The sequence below is a fragment of the Phocoena phocoena genome, chromosome 16, assembly GCF_963924675.1.
Source record: "Phocoena phocoena chromosome 16, mPhoPho1.1, whole genome shotgun sequence".
NCBI classification, from domain to species: domain Eukaryota; kingdom Metazoa; phylum Chordata; class Mammalia; order Artiodactyla; family Phocoenidae; genus Phocoena; species Phocoena phocoena.
This window is the reverse complement of record NC_089234.1, coordinates 79,867,213-79,879,536: the sequence shown is the minus strand read 5'-3', so window position 1 is coordinate 79,879,536 and position 12,324 is coordinate 79,867,213. Positions and strand designations below refer to the sequence as shown.

The following is a 12,324-nucleotide window of genomic DNA, read 5'->3' as shown; positions in this document are numbered from 1 at the left end:
AGAAGTATGTCTCCTTGAAAATCTGGATAGGGCTGTAAGATCTCCTCCACCCCCCCCCCCACCGTTTATGTAAATACATTAGTTTTGTTGAATGGGAATCATTGACATCACTCTCCTACACGGTGATGGCTCGGTTGGAAATGTGCCCACACTCACTGTGCGTGTCCCAGTGCCACCACACTCAGACAGAGCTCCCAAGCCGCTTCAGAGCCATGTCCGCATTTTTTGAGTAGACCAGCAGCAGAGAAGGCCGGCTGCGGGCAGTTAGCTGGCTTTCTTTAGCCTGGAGATTAGAAAGGGAGCCCTGATTTACTTTTAATATTCTTCTGATAGACCTGAACTGGCTCCAAACTTGCAGGGGACCTGCAGTGATAAAACGTGACCCAAACCAAAAAATAAGCCTTTTTTTTTTTTTTCCATTCGTAGCCTCAGTATTATCATAAGCACTGTTTTAACACCACTCTGGAAAGCAAAGACACACTGAGCAGCGAAAATTCCCACGGCTGCCACAGCTCAGACGTGCCCGGGGGCCCTAGCAAGTCTCGCGAGAGAACAAAACAAGCGCCAGGTTCTCCCTGTTTCTCGCGAGAACCATGACTTCCAGCCTCCAGCTCACAGCGTTCCCGGGGCAACAGCGATGGCGGCTTTGCTGTCAGAGCGGCTCTTCTTGCTGGACCTGCTCGTAGACTGGGTGCGTCTTGAAGCCGGGCTGCCGCCGCCGCCCGTGGTCGCGGCGGCGGCGGCGGCGCAGGAGGAGGAATCGCCGCCGCGCGGCCTGTGCCCCGCCGTGGCCTTCCGCCTGCTGGACTTCCCCACGCTGCTGGTTTACCCTCCCGGCGGCCCCGCTGCCCCCGCCCCGGAACTTCGGCCCGGCCTGGTCAGCTTCGGTCGCGGCAAGTCCTGTCTTTTCCGCCTGCAGCCCGCCAGCCTGCACCGCCTGCTCCTTCGGAGCCCGCTTTACACCTTGCTGCTGCAGCTGCCCCCAGGGCGCCCGACCCCTGCCCCGCAGCTCCTGGGGGCCTGCAGCATCTCTTTGGCCGCCGCGGCCCACAGGGTCCTGGGGCCCGCCGCCTCCGGCTGCTCCCAGGGTCATCGGGGAAGTTTCCCTCTGCAAAACCAAGAGGGGGAGCGGATTGGGCACATTGCCCTGGGCTACCGCCTGACTGACCTGGGAAGCAGCTTGCTGGGCCATCTGGAGAGGCCAGTCGCTTCCACAGGAGGTGGAGTGGAGGGTGTGGAGGTCAGTCCCCAAACGTTGCAGGAAAACCAGCAGCTGCGGCAGCCAGACTCAGAGCCAAGCCCAAGAGATGCTGATAAGCCTCTGGTGGGTGTAAAAGTCTCAACGGCAGGGAAGGATTTGAAGGAGGGAGTCTTCCACAGCAAGGCCAACTCTGATTACACGGCTTCCGTGGAGAATGGCAAAACCAGCTCCGTTATTTGTTCAAAGGGTAGCAGTGAGAGGAGTGTTAGCCCCCAAAATCGGGAAGTCACAGAGTTAGACATTGAAACCAACATAATTTGCCCTCCTCCTCTGTATTACACTCATGTGACCCAAGAAAAGACACCTCCTAAGCAGGGTGAAATCACTATTGAGCCTCAAATGAATGCACCTGAGGAATTGGATGGTACTTTTCTGGAAGAAAAACTTGTAAATCCCCCAACACAGACTAATCCTCCAGAACATACAAATTTTGCAACACATGAGAGGCCTCCAGTGCTTACGCATCCTGCACATATTCAGGATGTAGGAGCAAGTAACCAAACTACTTACCATCCTCAAACTGAACAAAATAGGATCAATACTGTAAGGCAGCTGCCTTTGTTAAGTGCTTTGTTGGTTGAGTTGTCCTTGTTATACAACCAACCCATGGCAAGCCCTACTCATATACATTCTCATTTAGCCTGGTTATATAGAACTGAGGACAAGAAGTCACCAGAACCTTCTGCCAACTCCACGTGTAAATCTGAATCTAAGGATAAACTTTCTCTGGGGGAAAATGAAAAGTCAGTGAGTCTTCAGTATAAAAAGAACCAAACTGAAAATCTTAAGAAAGGTAAATATTTTGAAAAGAAAGGTGGTGTTCCCCCCAAAAGAGTTCCAAGGGGGAAGCTACTTTATGGCTTAACAAACACACTTAAGCTACGTTTAAAGCAAACAAATCCTGATATGTTGGTAGTACACGAAAAGAGAGAAGAGTATAGAAAATCGCAAGCACAAATGTTAGGTGCAAAACTCAGAATTCCATCATCCAAAGTTAAGATACTAAGTTTTGCAGAACAACATCGGAAGCCACATCAGCTGCCTAAAGATGAGTTTTTAGACTCAGATGCATCTTTTGCTGAAAATAGCAATACCTCAAATTAGTGTGGTTTTTGATGACCCCAGCACAACTAAAGAAACTAAACTGAAATGTGCAACTGAAAAGACACTTGATGATTTACTGAAAGAAATGGTGAGTCCTGCAAATTCCATTGTCTCAGAAAGGTTTATTCATACAAATATTGTGGGTGGAAGAGTGGAAGTGAAAGTCCAAAGTCCAGGTCATTTCCAACGGGTCGCAGTAGTTGACAGAATTGTAGTAGACAAAGAAATAGATGATAAACAGGTCAAAATCACTTCTAACGACATTCTTACTGCTGATATGAATGAAAATTATCCAAGTACAAGTAGTTGCTCTGAAAGCATCTCAGAACTAAAGTATTCAGATGACTTCACCAGTCCTTGCTGTTCTGAAGACACCAGCAGAAGTTTACAAGCTCGTGATAGCAGTCCGGGGACAGAAAATCCAAAACATAGTCAACAGACAAGTAAGTCCAGTGAAACAAGGTTGTCCGTAAGGAAAAATAGCAGTGAAAAGAGTTCTATTCTTAGCCCACCTTTTTCAGCTGGATCCCCAGTACTCTCATATAAAAGATTTCATATTTCAAAGGCTCAAGATAAAAGTTTGGAGGAAGCGTCTAATATCTCTACCAGTGATTTCTCTTCATCACACTGGACTGAGGAAAAAGAAAACCAGAGAGACCAAAATAGTATGCATAATTCTAAAGTTCTAAAGAGGAATCAAGACATCCCTACTAAACTTAAAACAAGAACAGGTTGCAAGTCCTCAGAAAAAAGCCAGTCACCTCGGACATCTCAAGTGAGTTCTCATCTGCCTTCTAATTTGTCAGAACTAGAACTTAATGTCCTGGATAGCAGTACATTAGATCACTTTGACGAAGTCAATGATGACCTTGGTTCACTAAACATTTCCAAGCAATGCAGAGTTATTTGCAAATTAGTAATAAATAAACTTCCAGGATATACAGTGTAAAAATATGTGCTTTTATATAACATTTAATTTGATAGCTGTACATTATTTTTAGTACATAAATTTATGTATATAATTTTTCAGAATATAAGTGTTTGTCATTCCTTTGCTGTTTAAATAGGATTCTACCATTAAATCTGACAAGATTGATCATGGGATCGCCTTATAACCCAGGTAAGATTTCAGTTGTTTAATCTTCTAAGAATAAAAGTATCTTCCTAAACTGTCTCTATTAAAGTATCCTCAAGTTGACTTCATGCACACCATTGAAAAGGCTAGTTAATAAAGATAGCTTCAAATTTTAATGGCAATAAATTGTTTACCGAATATAGAAGACTTACTGTATGAGATGCAGAAAGATACAAAAGAATTTAGTATATAGCGGCAGCAGTTATAAGAGCTTACTATTCTATATAGATAGGAATTCTTCAGGGAAATCTTCTTGGACACATACACATTCCATATCTCCAATAGGTGAAGTCCTTTTTATATGCTGTCACAGTGCTCTATATGCTTTTTTTTAAACCACAATTTGTGTGTGTGATTACTTGGTTAATGTTTATCTTATGATAGGTTTAAGTTCTGTGATGGAAGGGACTGTATCTGTTTTGCGCACCAGTGTGGTCTTATTATCTGGCACAGTCTTTGGCATGTGGCTGGGATTCAAAAGCATTTGTTGGACAAATAAATGATGACCATGCATTGAAAATACCTAACGGGGGGGATTAGAATTGAGCAGTAAAAACAAGCAGAAACCCTAAAAATATCCTTATTGGAGACATGGTTATTTGACTGTAGTATTTTTGTTTTGCTGGAACACCCTTAGGTGTTCTCTGAAGGATTTGGAGAAGGGAACTAAAAAAGTGTCTTCCTATACAGTTTCTTGTATAGAAATTCAGTTTACTGTCATTTCAGCTTGTTCAAGTTATACAGTTTGTTTTTATGAAGTCTAGTGATCATTTCTTTATAATTTATTCCATTGATTTTATACTTAGACCTTATTTTGTGTTCAGATATTTACCTATGTGTTCTTCTATGTAAATATTGTTATATTTTTAAGTTTCACCCTTAATTTTTTAATATAGCAAACATTTTTGGATGTATGAGGCGAGGCCCTAATTTTCCTTCCTTTATAAGTAATTAAATAATTATGTAGGTGTTATCTTTTGAATGATATAAAAGTAGAATTTCAATAGGTGGCAAGAGATGAAGATGCTATATTTTGAGGAACAATATGGATAAAGAATGATGATGAGAATGAGCATGATGTATCCATGAGACTGTGAAAATACTATCTTGATTAGAGCGGTAGAGTCATACTACAGAGGGGTCGAAAGAAAATTCGTTGAGTAAGTCCCAGATTGTAGGGAGCCTCGAATGTCAAGCATAATCATAGAAACAGTAGAGGATTTTAATTTATAAATGAGCGCCAGTAAGTAGTCATGACATTCTGAATATTTAAAATTACTGAAATAATTTCTTAGAGGTACAGAAATTATCACCACTGGAAGTTTTGAAATATAAAGTATGTTTAATGGCGAATGGTTTATGGTCTTAATTTTTCGGTAAATATAAAGCATATAACATATCATCTCACAAAATTAAAATAATTTACTGGTGGGTGCTGTAGCTAGATAGTCAAATGACACCAATTTGGTCTGTAAATTGTCAGCAAGTTTTCGTTATTATGGAGGAGACAAAATATAAGCAATATCAGAATCATGAGAGAAATAATTCTTTAAAAACTGTTTTATTTGATTGAGAGTAAGTCATTGTCTATGATGAGAATAGGTGAGGGAAATGAATTCAGTGTGTTTAAGGTACAACAAAGACTAAAGAGCTAATGTACTTTAAATTACAAATAGAGTAGTTGAATAAGCTTCTCTTTGAGTTATTCCCTGAATACTTATTTCTAGAATTGTGGTGGTGGATTTTCTAGCTTAATTCTAGTGAAAATACCTGTTCCCGTGTATTTAGTACTTCCTCTTTGCATCCTATCTTCAAATTGTACTTCATGTTTTCATTCTAAAACCTGTAAACTTAGTTCTTTAAGAATACTATAATAGATACTACTTCTGAAGCCTTATTTATCTGCTTAATGCCTTAAAATCATTGAAACATGAAATAGTATTTCAGGGTCATAAATAAGGGAGACTGTCATTTAGTTGTTGGTAAAACTAAGCTCCTGCAATCCAGCCTTTCTGAGCATCTTAGGTATCTAAACTGCTGTGGGCAGAGGTGAATGGGGGTGAGCCACAGAAATAAGGGTAGGGCCTACCCTGCAGCTTAGGAGGCAGCTGTCAGTGATGACAAGTCCTTTGAACTGTTACTATAAGCAGATTTGAAGAGGCCCGTGCAGATGCATACATCCAATATGTTGTTTTTTTCTCCAGTCACGTGCATGCTATCGAGGATATCTTTAGATACAAAGAACAATGGTACTGAACTCTCAAGCCCTTGTGGCTTTCTGGTCAGAGCCACCCATTCACATCTCAGTTTAATTTTTTTGCCTGTACAAGCAGTGCGTTTATTATGGAAACTTAGAAACCAGACTTTTATTTGTTGCAAACATATAGGTCAAGACTATAAATTTTAAAAAGTTTTAAATTATCACATTGTATTGTTGGCAAGGCAAAGAAATTTCATAACAAAGCAACATCTAAATAAGATAAATATATTTTTATGTCTATTAGATAAATAGTATTTATATTTGCCTACTCATAAACTGTCCTTGGGCCTAGATATATAGCCATCCTTCAGTCTATTTGTGTTTTAATTTGGATTAAAGTATCTAGAGAGTTGTACAGAATGACAGTTTGTGAGCCAAGACTTGCTGGATTCTCCTCTTCTCATTTTTAACCTAAAACAGTACCAGGATAATTTACTTGGTTAAGGACCAAGGCATTTTTAATGTTTTTCTCCAGAGATCTGACTGTCGTGCCAGGAAATAATAGACTTCAGGATGAACATTATTAGGTTGCAGTGCCAAGCCATAGTAGTAGAAATATTTCCTTATTTTCCAAATATTACTTATATCTCTGTTATACAAATAATATATGTAAATTCTAGAAAAAAATAGAAAATTCAGATAAGAATTTTGTTTTTGCTTTAAAATTGTGTATTAAGGGAAGGTTATGGTCCTTTCCTTTCAAAATCCCAGTGAAATGAGAGAAGAGATGTAAAAATAAGAATGAACCCTTAGTAGCCCCAGAGATCTGGAAGATGCAAAGCAGATGGGATTAGGTTGGCCAAAAATGGACTAGAAATCTACTCTTCAACATCGCCCAAGTGAGGTGCTGCTGGAGAGACGAGAAGATGGTGTTTTTTAACAGAGCCCGAGATAAACGTCAAATTCAGTCAGCAGGCCTTGGGAAGGAGTAGGTCATGGGACACCAGCGGTAGAAACTGAACCCTGAGCGTGATGGAGAGGCTGGGCCTGGGCTAAAGGTTATCTACTAGAAAAGGTGCTGGGGCCACAGAGGAAAACGAATATTTTCGCTTTGGACAGCAAAACATGTTAACAGGGCCTTTCTCAATTTTATTGGAGAGACCACTAACCCTAGTGGCAAATTAAAGCGTTACAACCCTGGTCTTTGGAGGCAGATGGATGGTGTTTGCGTCTTTGATCATGGTGTATGATTTTCTGAGATTATTTCTTCATTACAGGATTAAGTTGGGGATTGAATCAAATACCATTTATCTAGCATATATGACAGTGAATGTGCCTGGGAGTGTTGGTGTATTTAATAGTACAGAGAATGTACCACGGTATCTGTGTGCCTGCCCTAGGAGGATATATTTTCAATAAAACCTCAGTCAGGAAATCAACTCTTCCTTCCAAATGGTTAAAACAAACGTTCCATTTGACATTGTAACTGAGTGGGAGAACCCCTGGCAGCAGGAATCCTTCCAAAGGTTTGGGTTTTAATAAAGAATGTGTTTGTCCAGGAGCAGGCCAGGATGGGAGATTAGATAAGCTCCCAAGTAATGGTACAAGATAACAGCTGAAGGTCATAAGGTGAAAGAAAGCATGTGGAACGGAACAGGTCTATGAGTCAGTATATGAGTCACTTATTACAGGTTCAGAAACCTATACTTGCAAGCTTGACTATTTAGGATACTTTGTTTTATTTGTTTATTTTCTGTTTTTTTCTTGGTTTTAATATAGTTCTTTTTGAAGGATCTTATAGTTGAGCTGTGAGAGCAATTGGAAATGGATTTGGTTGTGACTCATAATTGAGCTGAAATCCTAAAGGAGGAGCAGTAAACCCCCAGGGTCTACATAGTGAAAGACAGAAAAAAAGACAACCCCTTTTCTACCCAGAGATTTCTCCTTCAGCTTTTATCTCCTAGAAACCTTGGAGGGTTTTGCTTTTTGTCTCATTAAGGGAAGCTGCTCAATTACAGAGAGTTTCACACCCAACAACTGCCTGGAGGACTGTATTTCATAACTTGTGATTTTGGTGTCAACACTGTGGAGAGAATTGGGATGGAATTCTGGACTCAGAATGTCATAAAAAAATAATGGATTGCTTTAGATGCGGAGGAACCTATTGTCAGAAGAGTTGGTCTGAAAATGATTGCTTGCATATCCAGAATTCTTAAGAGTATTTCCAAGTACTTTGGGACAGTATTTGTTAACCTGGGGGAAGAGATCTTTCTAATCGTCTGGAAAAGTTCCAAGTGTGAATGCTGGCATCTTGTCAGCAAAGTTCTCCATATCCCTGACTCCCTCTGTAGTAGTCAGAAACCAGATATTTAGGGAGGCACTTTTTTATTTTCAGATGGTACTGTCTTGCATTTAGAGCTCTAACTCAGTTGTTTTTACTAAACCAAAGGTATGCTCTCCTGCACCAACAAAGAAATACCCATCTCTATGCTGAGAATATGATCATACTGAATCCCAGTGTGGTATTAAAAAGCAGCTGAAATTTTTAGACAATTACAGTCAGAAAAGAAAGCTTGAATTCATAGGAATTTGGAGCTAGAAGATACTTTGGAAATCATTTAGTTCAACTCCTTCATTTTATAAATAAGGAATGCGGCCCCAAATAATGAAGTCTGCTACTCTCTTGCTCCCCTCTTTCCATTAGAAGGTGCCACTTCGTGTGTCAAACTGGGGTCATAGCAAACCCAAACTGTGTGTCTGGCAGACTTTCTATAACATTCATATTGAAAACACTAACCAAAAAATGAACTGACTTAGAGATGTGGGAATTTATCCTCTGTGCCACAGGGAAGGCATCTGTGTTTGGTGTCAGGCAGACCTGTTAAGAGTCCTGGCTCCTCCACTCACCTGTTAATCTTAGGCAAGTCTCTCTGGGACTCAGTTTTCACACCTATAAAATGGGGAAATCAATCATCATGCCGAGAGTGCAGCAATAGTGACATCATCCAATATGACTGTCTTAATAATGTTCAATATCAATGCAGCATCAGTGCAGGTCAAGTCCAGGTAGGGGATGTGTACCAGAAGATGTTCTCCTGATGGTGAGACACAATAATAGCAGCACTTCTGACACATGGGTACCACCTGTACTTGCCGGAAACCAGACGACTTGACACATGAGTCCTTCTAACTAAAGGACATCATGAACCCACTGGCATCTTGAATTTAACTGCCAATCTCCGTGTCAGTTCAGTGCTATACTTCCCTCTCCTTGATGATCTTCGCCATTGAAACCCCACCTTTTGGACTTCCCTGGTGGTGCAGTGCTTAAGAATCCGACTGCCAATGCAGGGGACATGGGTTCAAGCCCTGGTCCGGGAAGATCCCACATACGGTGGAGCAACTAAGCCCGTGAGCCACAACTACTGAGCCTGAGCTCTAGAGCCCATGAGCCACAACTACTGAAGCCCGTGCACCTAGAGCCCGTGCTCCTCAACAAGAGAAGCCACTGCAGTGAGAAGCCTGCTCACCACAACAAAGAGTAGCCCGCGCTCGCCGCAACCAGAGAAAGCCCGCGTGCAGCAACGAAGACCCAATCCAGCCAAAAATAAATAAATTTATTAAAAAAAAGAAAAAGAAGCCCTACCTTCCATCCCATGCCCTATTGCCTGATCCTCAGCTAGAAGTGAGGAACCTGCTCATGTTATAGAAAAGAAGATAGATTCTTGGCAACTGTGAAGGCAGCAACAGGTATGGCTCATCAGAAGTAGGGTAGGTCAGAGGAGCTGCCTCGTGAACTTCCACACTCTTAGACACGTACACGGATAGCCATGGGTTAGCCTTCCTGGGGGGCAACCTAAAGAATGACCCAGCTGTACTTGATGTCCCCTTAAAAAGGAGGGGCTCAGAAACATGTTAGTAGGGCTGGTTTCACGGGAATGCAGCCTATGCAGTTGCATAAACCCTGCACTCAGAAGAGCCTCACACTGGGTTTAATGCTCTCCTATTGTGATCTTGAAATTCTTAATAATTTTCTCTTTGCGTTTGTGTTTTTGAGTGAAGTCTAATGAGACAGCAGTGCATCCACATTAGCAGGGGAGATGCGCACCATTGGTGTGTCCATCCCTGTTGCTTCCCACCCCGCTCATAGATAGCTGTACGGCTTCTGTAGACAATTACCTTCTACTCAGAAGGGCACTGCATATGGTTTAAGGTTCTGTTATCACTGTCTTGAAATTCTTAACAATTTTCTCTTTGTGTTGTGTAAACATAGAAATTCAAGTCTGATGGGACAATGGCACATGTGCCAGAGTAAAGAGGCACAGCATGTATATTTATCGCTTTGCTACCCTGTTTGCCTACAGTGTTCGTGGAACCCCGAAAGCACAAAATTCCATGGGACTCACTGCATGTGGGAGCTCAGTGAGACTTAACACAAATTAGGTGAGCGCATTCCATCTACAACTGGGCAGCCCCGGGAGGCAGGATCTCTGTGTGAGCCAGAGCTGGCTTCAAGCTCAGAAAGAAGGCAGTGGTGTTCCAAGAAGCATGAATGACCAAGGAACCCCATCATATCTTTTCTCGCTCATGTTACTTCCCTGTGTTAGCCGACCACTGATGTTGAAAATGATGACACCGAAGGACAGAGAAAGATAGAGCAACCCAGAGTTCCTTGTCCTTCCAGCTCTTCCTTAGTCATCAGAAAGCCAGTGGTGGAGGGTGTTGGTAGGATGTGCAGGTATCAAGAAGTGAAATAGAATACTTGAGTTAGTTTAGTTGGGGCAGCATTTCCACTGTCTGTGCATGTCAACATTACAAGATGCCAATTGTGTAATTTTGATGATTCCACATACAAGTAAATGTGCTATTCATATTTAAAGCTGATGTTGCACAGTATGAAGATGAACAGTAAAAATTATGTTAATTGTGTAAGATTTTAATTTTTCTTTACTTTGAAAGACATTAAATAGTGAGGCAGAGTTCTAAAATGACCCCCCAGTGACCTATGCCCTTGTACAATCCCTCCCTTTGCATGTCGGCAGGACCTGTAGTTTGCTTCTAACTAATAGAATATGGCAGAGGTGAAAGAGTTTGGCACATGTAATGAAAGCCCCTAATCACACAGGGAGATCAGCTTGGTGCTTTGTGTCCACCTAGAGGGGTGGGAAGGAGACACAAGAGGGAGGGGATATGGGGATGTATGTATACATATAGCTGATTCACTTTGTTATACAGCAGAAACTAACACACCATCGTAAAGCAATTATACTCCAATAAAGGTGTAAAAAAATAATAAAAATAAAGACATGGAAGATTTTAAAAAGCCTCTCATCAGTTAACTTTAAAGTAAATCAAAAATAAATAAATAAATAAAATTAAAAAATAAAGTAAATCAAAGTGAGATTACCCTAGGTGGGCCATACCTAATCAGGCAAACCCTTTAAAAGCGGTTAGAAGCGAGACACTCTTTCTTCTGCTGGCCTTGAAGAAACAAGCACCGTGAGTCCTGCAGCTGAAAAAACAAAATACTTTGTGCCAACAACAGCATGAGCTTGAAAGAGGAAGACTCAAAGATGAGACTCCAGCCCTAGGCAACACCTAGACTGAAGCCTGTGAGACCCTGGGCAGAGGACACAGCTATACATGCCTGGACTCCTGACCCACAGATTCCATGGGGTAGTACACAGGTGTTGTTTGAAGTTGCTAAGTTTGGGGTAATTTGTCGTGCAGCCATAGAAAAATTAATACAAATAGCCAATAAAAACACTGTGAAAAGTTGAGAGGGAGACCTTGGAAGAAAGGGAAAAGCTTTATATTTTAGGCACTCCCTGTTTTTTGAACAAGTCCTGCATTTTTACTTTTCACTGAGCCCCCCAGATTCTGCAGCTGGCCCTGGCTGTTACTCCAAGCTGGTAGAGGCACAGCCAGTGGCCTACAGGCTTTCTGCTTGACTCTGCAATGCACGTAGCCTTTAGCACAGCCTTTCTGGACGTGGCTGGTGTGTATCACACTTGGGAATACCTTGTGGAGGTTATATATTTCCTCTGTAGGATCTGAATATTACCTTTAAATTTTTAAATTTACAGTCTGAACTAAAATGCGTACATTTCACGCTAATGATAAATTTGGCTTCTGAAACTTTGATATGTAATTGCTCATAGCAATTCTTTGGAGGTAGAACTAATGTAATTCTGCATACAATATTTTTAGTGCATAACAAAAATGATTGAACAATATATAACCATTTATGAGCTGTTTCCTATTTATTCTTGTCAGTTAAAATAATTTCTACGGATTTTTTAAAGGACTGGCTCTCTCCATAATGTTTCTTTAGCACTAGTTGCAAACTTCTGCAGTCGTGCCATTTCCTCAATATGGTTCGTTTTGCAGATGATCTGGGGATACGTGTGTGTAACCACTATGGCCCACAGCTCTAGTTTGGAAAACAAATATAATGATTCTCCTATTATATTCCAGTAGATTGTGCCAGCTCCACATATTTATGTTAGCAGGAAATCCAGCATCAAACTTTTATGAACTCTGCTATCCCAAAGGACTGGGATCCTGAGATGCTTACTTGGTCTTATTTAAGTGGCCTCTCCTGCTTACAAATGCCAGGCCAAC

At 41.3% G+C, this 12,324-nt stretch overlaps 1 protein-coding gene across 1 annotated transcript; it reads left to right on the top strand.

Annotated features, from left to right (window-relative positions):
- The first annotated feature begins 637 nt into the window (after window positions 1-637).
- On the top strand, window positions 638-3,314 carry MAP10 (microtubule associated protein 10). Its single transcript, XM_065894721.1, is given in 2 exon segments — window positions 638-2,355; window positions 2,357-3,314. Coding segments are annotated over 2 exon segments (2,676 nt in total).
- The last annotated feature ends 9,010 nt before the right edge of the window (window positions 3,315-12,324 follow it).